The sequence below is a fragment of the Aethalodelphis obliquidens genome, unplaced genomic scaffold, assembly GCF_003676395.1.
Source record: "Aethalodelphis obliquidens isolate GAN/ISIS:26980383/991018 unplaced genomic scaffold, ASM367639v1 scaffold6, whole genome shotgun sequence".
Classification (NCBI taxonomy): Eukaryota; Metazoa; Chordata; class Mammalia; order Artiodactyla; family Delphinidae; genus Aethalodelphis; species Aethalodelphis obliquidens.
In genome coordinates, this window is record NW_020837950.1 from 62014285 (window position 1) to 62027508 (window position 13224).

At 39.8% G+C, this 13224-nt stretch overlaps 2 protein-coding genes across 10 annotated transcripts in view; one reads left to right on the top strand and one right to left on the bottom strand.

The window, feature by feature from the left end:
- The window catches only part of MFSD8 (major facilitator superfamily domain containing 8), a 41870-nt gene extending 37577 nt beyond the window's left edge, over window positions 1-4293 (bottom strand). For 4 of the 7 annotated variants that reach the window (XM_027103684.1, XM_027103686.1, XM_027103680.1 and 1 more), the window contains exon 1: window positions 4149-4263. In XM_027103684.1, coding sequence (XP_026959485.1) covers window positions 4149-4213 — 65 coding nt within the window. In that variant the 5' untranslated portion in view covers window positions 4214-4263. Of the gene's footprint in view, window positions 1-4148 lie in introns of all 7 variants that reach the window. The other 3 variants (XM_027103682.1, XM_027103681.1, XR_003432279.1) reach the window with 2 other exon arrangements.
- Window positions 4294-4517: 224 nt separating this feature from the next.
- The window catches only part of ABHD18 (abhydrolase domain containing 18), a 34780-nt gene continuing 26073 nt past the window's right edge, over window positions 4518-13224 (top strand). For 2 of the 3 annotated variants that reach the window (XM_027103688.1, XM_027103689.1), the window contains exon 1: window positions 4519-4701. The gene's annotated coding sequence lies outside the window, so the exon portion shown is untranslated. Of the gene's footprint in view, window positions 4702-13224 lie in introns of all 3 variants that reach the window. The other variant, XM_027103687.1, reaches the window with a different exon arrangement.

Sequence of the window (13224 nt, forward strand, 5' to 3'; positions counted from 1 at the left end):
CCACAACTACTGAGCCTGCATGCTGCAACTACTGAAGCCCACGTGCCTAGAGCCCATGCTCTACAACAAGAGAAGCCACTGCAATAAGAAGCCTGCACACTGCAATGAAGAGTAGCCCACGCTCTCCACAACTAGAGAAAGCCCATGCACAGCAATGAAGATCCAACGCAGCCAAAAAAAATAAAAATTAAAAAAAAAAGTATAACTTTGGTGAAGAAATGTATCTTTCTTCCTTGTTGGAGATAGTAGAAACATAGGAGAATATAACTGTCCTTCAATCAAGTTACCATTTTTATTACATTCCAATGTGATTTGTTTAACATTTTGATTCCTTTCTATTATCATTGCTGTATTCTGGTATTAGTTCTCCATTTGAGATTCTCCTTCAAGTAAAGTTGCAATGCTAAAGGGTTTTGTCCTGTCCAAAATCTTCATTACAAACTATACCTCAAATGATAGCATGGGGCTTCCCTGGTGGCGCAGTGGTTGAGAATCTGCCTGCTAATGCAGGGGACACGGGTTTGAGCCCTGGTCTGGGAAGATCCCACATGCCGCAGAGCAACTAGGCCCGTGAGCCACAACAACTGAGCCTGCGCGTCTGGAGCCTGTGCCCCGCAACAAGAGAGGCCGCGATAGTGAGAGGCCCGCGCACCACGATGAAGAGTGGCCCCCGCTTGCCACAACTAGAGAAAGCCCTCGCACAGAAACGAAGACCCAACACAGCCAAAAATAAAATAAATAAATAAATAATAATTTTTTAAAAAATGATAGCATGTTTATCAAAGTTGCGACTCAAAAACTATGAGGAATACACATGGATTTACTGAGGGGAAAAATAAAATTGTACTTTTACCAGAGAGAGCATCTGTGAACTACTGAACAGCAAAAAAGAACCCATATTGAAAGCGGAAAAAGAAAGCAGTGTGTGGTCACTGACAAAATAGTGTAATGGTATAAAAGTTATAGAAATTAAAAGACAAAAAAATTGAGAATGTTCTATAAAAGTATCTTGTATACAACCATAAGTTCTAGTAATATTTGTTTTACAGAGACTAGGCTAACGTTGCAAAGAAAAATTTTAAGCACCTATAATACTTTAGGATATTCTAAGAGAGGGATCAGCAAACTACAGTCTAATAGGCCAAATCTGGCCTACCACATGTTTTTGTGTAGCCCATGAGCTAAGAATGGTTTTTACAGTTGAATATTTGTGATCAATTTCATGACAGAAAACATTAACTTTGACAATAACATTGACAATGAACAATAACATTCATTATTAGACTTGTATTACAAAACATTGTACTCATTTATTATTACATTTTAAATTTCATTACTACAAAATTTTGTGGAAATTTATTTTCTTTCTTGTTATCTAAGTACCTATATAATAACTTTGATTTTGCCTCCTGGCCTGCAAAGCCTAAAATATTTACCATATGGGCCTTTACAGGAAAAGTCTGCCAACCCTGGTCTCTTAAATTCTATGGATAAGGTCAGTGGGGATTCCTGAGGACTTGATGAAAGGCTGAGGTTGGTGGTGAACTAGGCTCATCTTTTTGCAATTTACTCAAAGTGAACAGGGCTTGCCAGTTAGTTTTACATATGTTCCCTTTACTAGGGAATCTACGTTTTTAAAGACAGTACACTTATTGAATTATTCTCAAAATACTCCCTTTTTATTTTAAAAATACTAAATCTAGAAATTAAATTCAGATAGACAGAACATCTGAATTTAAATGGACCCTAATGACCATCAATTACTTGAACAAAAGAGAAAGAAAAAAAAAATCCCCTTTTAAAGTAGGTTTATTTGGACAAAGTGACAGAATGTACCATAAGAATACATCTAACCATAACTCAAGGATCCTGAAATCTACCTGGAAAACAACCAAGAATTAGGAGGAAGCAAAAACAATGCTGAAAAATCCAAAAATCACAAAGTCCATGTACTCAAGCTCATGCACTTGATTAATACGAGAGACCTTTAGCTTTCGGTCAGAGCTTCCATGTTCTAACTCCCTACAATTCTATTAAGCTTAGATACATGATTTTCAAAGCCACAGCAAACTAGAAGTCCCAAAGAAAAGTTGGGAGAAGTTTGCAGACAGCAACAAAAACAGAGGTTGCCAACAGATAACAAAAACATGATGAGGAATAGTCTGCCAGAAACAGAATAGGCTGAAAAATGAAAAATAGATGTGAAAAGTATAGCACTGTAGAACAAATCAGTATAGCAGCACATAGTCCCAAATGCCTTATTAGGCCCGGAGGATGTCACTCTATCACAATATATTTCAGCAGTGACATTCATTTTAATGATCTCAAGATAAAATGTAAACAAAATTACATTCCATATATTCCATTTAGTAAATCAGGGACCTGACAAATACATTTTCCAAAGGGTTTCAAACAAAGTGATTTTTAAAAAAGGTTTGGTGCTCATACACAGAAATAAACTCAAAGGATTAAGGACCTAAATGTAAGGTTGGATACTATTGTATAAAACTCTTAGAGGAAAATATAGGCAGAATACTCTCTGACATAAATCACAGCAAGATCTTTTTCTACCATCTCCTAGAGTAATGAAAATAAAAACAAAAATAAACAAATGAGACCTAATTAAACTTAAAAACTTTTGCACAACAAAAGAAACCATAAACAAAATGAAAAGACAGCCCTCAGAATGGGAGAAAATATTTGCAAACGAAGCATCTGACAAGGGAATAATCTCCAAAATATACCAACTGCACATGCAGCTCAATATCAAAAAACCCACAAACAACCCAATCAAAACCTGGGCAGAAGACCTAAACAGACATTTCTCCAAAGAAAACATACAGATGGCCAACAAATACATGAAAAGATGGTCAACATCATTAATTATTAGAGAAACTACAATGAGCTATCACCTCACACTGGTCAGAATGGCCATCAACAAAAATTCTACAAACGATAAATGCTGGAGAGAGTGTGGAGAAAAGAGAACCCTCCTACACGGTTGGTGGGAATGTAAATTGGTACAGCCATTATGGAGAACAGTATGGAGGTTCCTTAAAAAACTAAAAATAGAGCTACTACATGATCCAGCAATCCCACTCCTAGGCATACATCCAGAGAAAACCATAATTCGAAATGATGCATGCACTCCAATGTTCACTGCAGCACTATTTACAACAGCCAGGACATGGAAGCAACCTCAATGTCCATCGACAGAGAAATGGATAAAGAAGATGTGGAACATATATACAATGGAATATTACTCAGCCATAAAAAGAAGGAAACAGAACCACTTGCAGAGACGTGGACAGATCTAGAGATTGTCATACAGAGTGAAGTAAGTCAGAAAGAAAAAAACAAATATCATGATATCACTTATATGTGGAATCTAGAAAAATGGTAGAGATGAACTTATTTGCAAAGCAGAAATAGAGTCTCAGATATAGAGAACAAACTTATGGTTGGGGGGGCAGTGGGATGAATTGGGATGTTGGGACTGACATATCTCCACATATATACAGCTGTCACAGACAGCTGAAGTTTACCTGTGAATTTAGTTAATTTACTGTAATAATTATATATGTTTAAAATAATACTTAACTTCGTTTTCCTAAAGGTTTAAATACATAACAGCAGAGTAAGAAACAAACTCTAACAACTCCAGGTCAAAATAACCAGAATAATAAGGGTCAAAATACACTTCATCCCTTAAATGCTTAAAAATTAGTCTTTATACATTTGACATAGGAGAAAGGGGAGGTCATCTTAGGTTTACTTGCAAAAAAGTATCAAGAAGTTATCAGGCAATTAGTTAAGTGAATACTGAGACCGGTATCTTCAAGTCTCGAATAAAACTGTGTGAAACGTATAATCAGTTCTGTAAAGGGCCAAATGCAGAGGCTTGGTTGCTGCATCAGCGTTGGTGTAAAGATACAAGAGGCAGTTTGCGTTTCTTCAACACCTTCAACAGAACCCGCCGGCTCAAGGCGCCCCGCGGAAGTGAAAGCGCATCTCCAAGTCTCGCGCAACCTGCGCCGGCTCCCGCCACCCTGACACCCCTCCTTCGGCCCGCAAAGCCTGATGCAGGGAAAGGGACCAGTCCCAATAGCGCAGGAGGGTCAGAAGGCCTTCCTCCAACATCCGCTCACCTGCTTCCGGGTATGTTGTGGCCTAAGAGCGGCTCCTGCTCAGCCTCTACCCCCAAGCTCGCCATAATTACTGTTCCCACAAGGCTTGGGGCCAACTCTCGCGATACCTCCTGCTCCCTCCCATTCCAGGCGGCCTGAAGCTGTCAAAACAGGCCAGCAAGTGCGCGTGCACGCCCAGAGACCAGAGTGGGCGGAGCACCCCAGGTCAGAGGCGGGGGCCCCCGGGAGGAGGGGCGGTGCCGAGAGGATGATAAGTGTTAAGGGCGGGGCCCTAAGTCCTTATCCTCCTCCAGGGTACGGGCCTCTCCGCCTCCCGGAACAAGGCGCGGAAGAGCCGGGGAGGGTTCGGGGGCGTGTCCAAACAGCCACCCCGCCCAGGGTTCGTCCTCCTCCCCAGCTTCCCTGTCAGCTCGCCGTCGCTTCTCAGTTCCTGGAGAGGCTGCTGTAGCTGTGGTTGGGGCTCAGAAAGGAGACGAGTCCCGAGAGGCTAGAGAGCCGCGGTGTTCGGAGTCTCGGCCAGCTGGACAGCAGGCGCCCACCAAGCGGCCATTGAGTAAGTAGACGGTCCCAGCCGCGCTTCCCAAGCCTCTTGCCGCGCTTGCCTACGTGCCAGTAGGCAGGACTGAGAGCGCAAGGCTTGGCGGGAGATGCGGGGGTCCCGGGCCGAGTGAGGTGGGCAGGCGGGCTGTCCCTTCTCCCTGTGGAAGGTGGAGGTGGCTACGCGCTGTGGTTTTCTTGCTCGGCTAACTACAAAGGCACCTTACCCGTAGTGCCTTATTAGGACCTGGGATGAAGATGATCCTCAAATTCGAAGCCACCGCCGCCTGCGTGGACTGAGAGCTTCCGCCGTGCAAGATGCCACTCAGCAGAGCCTGCTGCTGTAACCTGGGGGTTAGAAAAGCCACAGCACCAGTTTGACAATGACCAGATCTTTTCATCACAAGGAAAATGACATTTTTAGAAAATATGTTCTGGGTTGTTTTTGTTTGTTTTCAGTAGATCTTGGTGCTGCTCCTTTCCTGGTGCTTACATATTAACGTCTTACCCCTACAAGCAGGCTTGTAAGCTAATTGGTAGCAGTAGTCATGTGTGTCACAATTACTGTTTTATTAGCACTAGATACATTCTTATGTAATTTCATTTGATCACAACTGTTCTATGACAGGTAAAGCAGACACGTTTCTATTTTACAGAGAACTAAGGCTTAGAAAAGTTAATAACTTACCCAGAATCACTCAGTGTGAAAGTATCAGAGTTGAGACTCAAATTCAGTTGTTTTCGATCAATATTTAGGAGCACTTATCCTATGCCAGGCACTATACTGGTTATGTGTTGTGTGGTATATGACATCACTCTGATCTTTGTCTTGTATGTGACCTTGTGTGTATCCTGTTTGACACATTCCACTGGTGAACAGCTAAACTTGAAATGTGTATTCTACTAGTTCAGAATTATCTTCTGAATCCAGACCTGACATTGTATACTTGGATTCAGTCTTGCAAATTTGTTTGTAACAGCTCACAAAAGCATATCAGATTCCTGTGATTGTTTCCAAGAAGGTACATGGGTAAAATTAGTATTTTTTTGTCATAATGTTGCTTTACTATATCTTCAGCTTCTTTTTAATCTCTGGAGCCTAGCACAGAGTATGGCATATATATATATATATGTATATTTGATAAAGGAACTTTTAACCAGTATTGTACCAAGCAGAATGGTTACTAAATAAATATATGTTGAATGAACACTTATTGAATTACCTCATTTCATCCCTACAACAATCCTCCGAGGTGGGATTGTCTCAAGCATACAAGGAAATTGAAAGTATGGAGATTAAGTAATTTGCCTAGGGTCACACCTCCAATTAGCAAGAGCTAGAATCCAAGAAACACAGGACTCCTGACTATAAAGCCTGTGCTTTTCACCACCAGCCTTCCTATGAAAAGAAGGTCAAGATTCTTTTCCCATATCTCTTAAAATATTTCAAAACAAGTAATCAATTTTTATATAAATGAAATAATTTGCTATTATGTATTAGGCCAGCTATTATTCCCTCTTTATAGTTTAAGGTGGCTTATTCAAGCCACCTTCACACTGCTAGTGAAGAACCCAGGTCTTCTGACACTGCTATTTTCCATTGTTGCCTCCAAGTGATGACTTCAGATGGCAGAAGTACATGGGATGAATGCATGTACAACTGGTGAAATCTAAATAAGCTCTGTGTATTGTACCAATAAAAAAAAAAGGAACAAATCATTTCTTAGAAACATACAACATCCACAGTAAACATTAAAAAAACTTTGTTTAAAAACCTAATTATTTCTTTTAAAGCCCATGGAAAAGAAGAACTAAATTTGAAAAGAGATTCGATTATTTGCTAAATGTTTCACATAAGCATATGATACAGTCCACCTGTTGTATTTCCTTAGATGACTGCTTAGAATAGAATAGACAGCTAGAATAGATACCTCTCCGAACAAATAAACAAAGTTCCTGTTTTCTTATTCTTCTCCAAATTAAGATGAAAAGGAATTAAATTTGTCGAGGTAGCGTAATAGATTTTAATAGTGGATATTGGTGTATCTAAACCCTACTGTAAGTTGCTACTTAAACTTGCATTGAAAATAAGTGATTTAAAAGTGAAGTTATAAGATAAAAATTAGGTCTGCATTTTTCTGGAGTAAAGTTCTTGTACATGGTGGTATTTTTTTTATTTCATATATGCCTTTGAGATATGTATCAACTATATGAGGATAAAAGTCCAGAAACAATTAGTGTTGCACTTAAATGCTTAAGTACTTGAGTGATAGGCAGTAAAAGTACTAGATGGCATAGACATTGAGTGTCATTTTAGCAATAGAGCTCATTTCCAAGAAAGACTTTTCATTCCTTGGCACTATACTAGAACTTCTATATTTGTTTCACTTTGTTTTTCTTTTTTGCATTGTCTATATAAAAGTATAGATGACAATTGTGTCAGCTTGGCTTGATACACACTGCAAAAGTGGGTCCTGTTTCTGCACAAGCTCATTGGTGTCAGTTCAGCTTAATGTGGGGACTTTAAAAAGTATCTGATGTGGCTCCAGATGGGGCCTCCTCTTGGTATATTGGAGTTATCTTTACCCTGGGCTTGGATTATAATCTGTTCATGGTGGCACTGGATAGCAGTTAGCCCTGCCTAGAAAGACCTACATGTTTAGAGCATCCCAGAAAACCTGGTATTTTATATCATTCTTGGGGCTGAAATGGGATTTAAGAAGATCTGTGTAACCCCAGACTCCCAGAACGAAGATTATCATTAGCCATGTGTGTGTTTGATTTGCTTTCTGTTCATGATTGGTCAGTTGTTTACTGTCAGGTAAATGTAGCAAGGAAAATGCTGGCTCTAGATTTGGAGTGCTGACTCTTATGGCCTATATTACATGAAATTAAAGTGATTCAGCATCTTTCCTAGTATAGGGTTGAAAATTAGAAATGCCTAAACAATTTAGGCACCTAATAAATATAGAACTTTACAAAATACTTGAAGAGTTCATTTTTCTCAGGTCTTTTCCTGTTCTCTGGCAACTTTGTACTTTTGCATGTTTGTCTTAGCTTGTTTATCTATTACCACTCCAGAAGAATACTGTGTAGAAAAATGGGTTGTCTCATGAATAGTTTAGTACTTTTCTTCTTACTGTAAAACATGAGTGTTGGAATTTTGTTGTTTTTTACACTAACATGGAATATGCATATTGCTTTTGAAGCCGTGGATGTTACAAGGGAAGATATTGCCCCCCCATTCTTTTCCTACCACTGTAGAGAAAATAAGTAGTCTATAATACTTGCAAAAGATAATGAAGTCCTGTCTTTTAATGACATGCCGTTGTTCTCCTGCAGTTTAATAAATGTACATGAAAATGTATCAGTGCTATTTTTTGAACAATTCCAGAAAGACCCAAGTGAAACAGGAGGGAAGGGGGCAGGGCACAACCTTTAAAAGAATGACAGAGCCTGAGGACATGACATAAACTGATTAGAACCAAATAGGTCCAAGATGGCAGACTAGTCGACTTCCGCTAGACCTTAAGCCTCAGGATACGCTCATTTTAACACATCATCAAGCTAAATGACACACCCACAGGCACCATGACAGTTCCAAGGCTGACCATAAAGGTCAAAAAGTAGGTGGTGGCCCACTTTCTGGAAATCCCCACCCCTTCCCCAAAATAGCTGGAATACTCCTCCCACTCACTAGCCTATGGAATTACCTACCCTTATAAAAACTGACAACCCCGTACCCTGGTGCCTTTCTCACCTTCTGAGATGGCCCACACTCTGTGGATTGTGTTTCTCTCTAAATAAATCCACTTTTTACCTTTCACTTTGTCTCTCCCTGAATTCTTTCTGCAATGAGACATCAAGAACCTGAGCTTCATTAAGTTCTGAGACCAGATGTGTGTGTGATCTCAGTTAAAAGACTGTGGGTTCGAGTCCCAGTCTGGGTTTTGGCTGGATTCAAGCCCTGGCCCATGGGTTCAAGTCCCAATCTGAGTTGCACAGTTTCACAAAGAGTAAAAAATTAAAATCATCATTCATCACTCGGAATTTTTTCCTTATGCTCTAGAAGCCCCCTGAATAGAGTTGCATATCTTAATATATAAAAAGAGTTGGTCTCTTATTTGAAATACAGAACACTAATTCAGAATTTTGCAATTTGGGTAAAGAATAAACTGTTCCATTTCTACCACAGCTGGGTATACTCACTTGAACTCTATTGAGTTAATCTATGGGTGATATTAATCACCCATAGATTAACACTACGGGAGTCAGTGCAGATCCCACCAGTTAAAGGTTCAGTTCTCCAGATGCCATTGCTTCTGATGCCAGCCAGACTTTTGACTGACTTGGCTACAGATTTGGGGCTTCCTGTAACCCCCTTGGATCAATAATTTGCTAGAACAACTCAGAAGAACTAAGTAGGGCTTCCCTGGTGGCGCAGTGGTTGAGAGTCCGCCTGCCAATGCAGCGGACACGGGTTCGTGCCCCGGTCCGGGAGGATCCCACATGCCGCGGAGCGGCTGGGCCCGTGAGCCCAGCGCGTCCGGAGCCTGTGCTCCGCGGCGGGAGAGGCCACATCAGTGAGGGGCCCGCGTACCGCAAAAAAAAAAAAAAAAAAATATTGATCTCGCTTTGTGCCAGGCTGACGGAATGGTGGGTCAGGTACTTGGTGCAGTTGGAGCTTTACCTGAGGTCTTCACAGAATTGGAAATTTCCTATTTCCTGCTTAGATGGCTTCTAGGTGTACTCACTGAAGGAGACAAGAAAGCAGCAAAAGTGCAAAAGCTGTCTAAGAATGAAGTACTTATGGTGAACATAGGATCCCTGTCGACAGAAGGAAGAGTTAGTGCAGTTAAGGCTGATTTGGGCAAAATCGTTTTGACTAATCCTGTGTGCACAGAATCAGGAGAAAAAATTGCCCTTAGCCGAAGAGTTGAGAAACACTGGCGTTTAATTGGTTGGGGTCAAATAAGAAGAGGAGTGACAATCAAGCCAACAGTAGATGATGACTGAAGAATTAAATAACAGATTTGGATGAAGTCGGAATTTCTCTTAACAACCTAGGGGTATATTTTCAAAGCAATAGTGAGGAATTAATTTCACAGCTTATTACCTTAGGAGTAGCTGTAAGGATATTCTCCTTTTTTGGTGATGAAAATTTAACCTCTAGTACTAAAATAGGGTCTACAATAAATGTAAAAAATGGTGTAATGTTGGATTGAATCTACATTTTACCAGAAATTAATCATTCCCAAATAATGTCTAATTTATACATCAGTGCAGGTTTGAAAAGAAACTGCTACAATCAGCCTTTGCTGTAGCACACATACCACTGAACCTGTTTGAAATAAAATTTTTCTTCTTAAAAAAAAAAAAAGAAAGTATACAGATTTCCTCAGCTTTCACAATCAGTTATAGAGCTATCATTTAAGGATTAGAGATATTAGTATACTTAAAGTTATAAAGATAAGCAGTAAAAAAATATCAACTAAAATTGGGTGGTGGGGAGAAGGGATCAAATATATCTTTCATTAGTTATCATCAGGAGTTAATAAATATATAGAACATGGAAATACAGGTTTGAGTATTAAATAGAGTTATAAGGATAATCAATAATAATGTTGCTATTATTAGTAAGTATAGCACTTAAATTTGCAAAGTGCTGTTTAAGTGCTTCAAGTATAGTAACTCATTTATTTCTCATACCAATCTGAGGTAAGTACTGTCATTATCCCTGTTTTACAGATGGGTTACAGAAAGGATAAGTGACTTGCTCAAAGTCACATAGTAAAGGATTCAACCAAGGGAGTTTGCCTCTAGAGTATATGCTTTTAGCTGTTATGATATATTGCATCTTAAATGTATCACCTTCAAAGGTACATACACTCAAATGTAAAACAAATATGAATAATTAAAAAATACTGAAGTCAATAAAACAAAAAAATAGAAAAATTATCATAATAATAAAAATATATAAATAGGTTAAACTCACCCATTAATAGAAAAAATGAGGTAGGCCTGTATATCCTGAAATTGAAAGGGCTTTGCAGATATTTATAAATAATCAGGGTGAGGAAGAAATGTCAAAAAATACAAATACTGTAGTTGATCTCTTCTGTGTTTAAAGAAACACACCAGGACTTCCCTGGTGGTCCAGTGGTAAAGAATCCACCTTGCAATGCAGGGGGCGTGGGTTCGATCCCTGGTCAGGGAACTAAGATCCCACATGCCTCAGGGCAACTAAGCCCAGGTGCCACAACTACTGAGCTCGCGCACCTCAACTACTGCTTGCATGCTGCAAACTACAGAACCCACGTGCCCTGGAACCTGTGTGCCACAACTAGAGAAAAGAAAACCCCAAACCCGCATGCTGCAACTAGAGAGAAACCCGCACACCACAATGAAGACCCTGCACGCTTCAACAAAGATCCCGCGTGCTGCAAATAAGACCCAACACAGCCAAAAATAAATAATAAATAAATCTTTTTAAAAATAAAATCACTAAAGAAAAACCACACACACACACCAAATTCCCTAAAATATGTGTATGTATATAAGTGGATAGAACAAGTGGTCACAAGAGTACAGCGTTAATAGCAGTTACCTTTTGGAAGGAGAGGAAGCTTAGCAGAAATGAAGAGACACTTCTTAGCTTTACTCTGTTTTGTTTTTTTTTTTTCCCCTGTGGTATGCGGGCCTCTCACTGTTGTGGCCTCTCCCGTTGCGGAGCACAGGCTCCGGACGCTCAGACTCAGCAGCCATGGCTCATGGGCCCAGCCGCTCCGTGGCATGTGGGATCTTCCCAGACCGGGGCACGAACCTGTGTCCCCTGTATCGGCAGGCAGACTCAACCACTGCGCCACCAGGGAAGCCCATACAGTGAACATTTTTTAACTAGAAAATGAAGAAGAGAATATGTGATCACTGTCACTTGCCTTTCTTCTTGTATAAATTATCTGTTCCTGTGCTTTATTCACTAACTAGATAGTTTTTAACAAATTTCATTGGAACATAGTACATGAATAGACTTCAGAACTTATATGATTTTAATGAGATTTGCAGTTTAAAGATTTGGCAGCTCTTTTTTGTCATGTAGGTCTTGGTTTAAATGTTACCTCTTTGGTTAAGTGAGGCTTTTTTTGACCATCAAAGGAGCCCTCTGGTCTTTATCATGTTGTCTTGTTATATTGTGATAATAATGTTGTCATCATCTAGTCTTGCTTACTTTTTTTCCTAAAAATAATTTGTTTTCTTTCCCTGAAGTATAAGATCCATGAGAGGAAGAACGTGCCTTGATCATCTTGTAGCACAGGACCTAAAATAATTCTTGGCATATAGTAAGCACTTAATAAATACTGTTGCATGAATGAAGAAAGTAATACTCATTCTTAAAAATTCAGAAACTTACATTTAGGCCATCCAATAATGGCTGAGCTATGGTGAACTGATTAATGATAACTCATAGGAATCTAGTAATCAGAATACCAGTTTGTTTACTTATAGTAGTAGATATGAATAGTGTAATAAACAGAGATGGATATGCATTATGGGTTTTTTCCTAGCATTATTATGCAAAAAGCAAATTTAATCAAGAATAAAAAATGAATAACACGTGGAAATTGGGGAAAAAGAGAGGTGGGCAGTTTCAGAAAGTACTAGATACTATACTCTGGCTATTGATTGTATTGCCTAACACAGGGGTCCCCAACCCCTGGGCTGCGAACCGGTACTGGTCTGAAGCCTGTTAGGAACCAGGCCGCACAGCAGGAGGTGAGCCGCGGGCCAGCGAGCAAAGCTTCATCTGCTGCTCCCCATCGCTCACAGTACCGTCTGAACCATTTCTCCCGCTGTCCGTGCGTGGAGAAACTCTCTTCCACAAACCCGGTCGCTGGTGCCAAAAAGGTTGGGGACCGCTGGCCTGACAAGTATATTATCTAGTAAATGTTTATTCTTGGTCCTGAGAATCGTAAGAGGCAGTATGAATGATTTGGTTTTGCTGGTCCAGTCATAAAAATAATAAAGTGCCAGTCCGATTGATGGTGGATTAGATTGTACACTTATGCAAACAAAGAAGAGCATTAAGTTAAAGTTGTAGTTTGTTACAAATCAAAGAGTAAAAATATGACATAAATGGTGGTTCCCCAAAAAGCATTCAAAGTAATAGATAAGCCCTTATTAAAGCTCACTGATGGAGCTGCAAATTTCTATTTTCCATTTTTCTAAGTAGAATAAACCCTGAACCTGAATCAGGTTTTGCCTGGAAATCAAAACTACACCATTCAGTTTGAAAAGACAGAGGCAGATTTTCTTTAAAACTGTAGAAATGTTTGGGAAAGGTAGATAAGTGGTACATAAGTAGTAGTAGCACTGATTAATTACTACTTTTCATGCACTGTAGAGTAGAAGACAGGCAGTGTAGTATAGCAGATCTTCAGCCATGTGCCTGAGATTCAGTCTTAGGTCTGCCCCCACTTGTTGTGTGACCTTAAGTAAATCATATCCTCTCTGTGCCTCAGTTTCCTTGTCTTGGGGTACT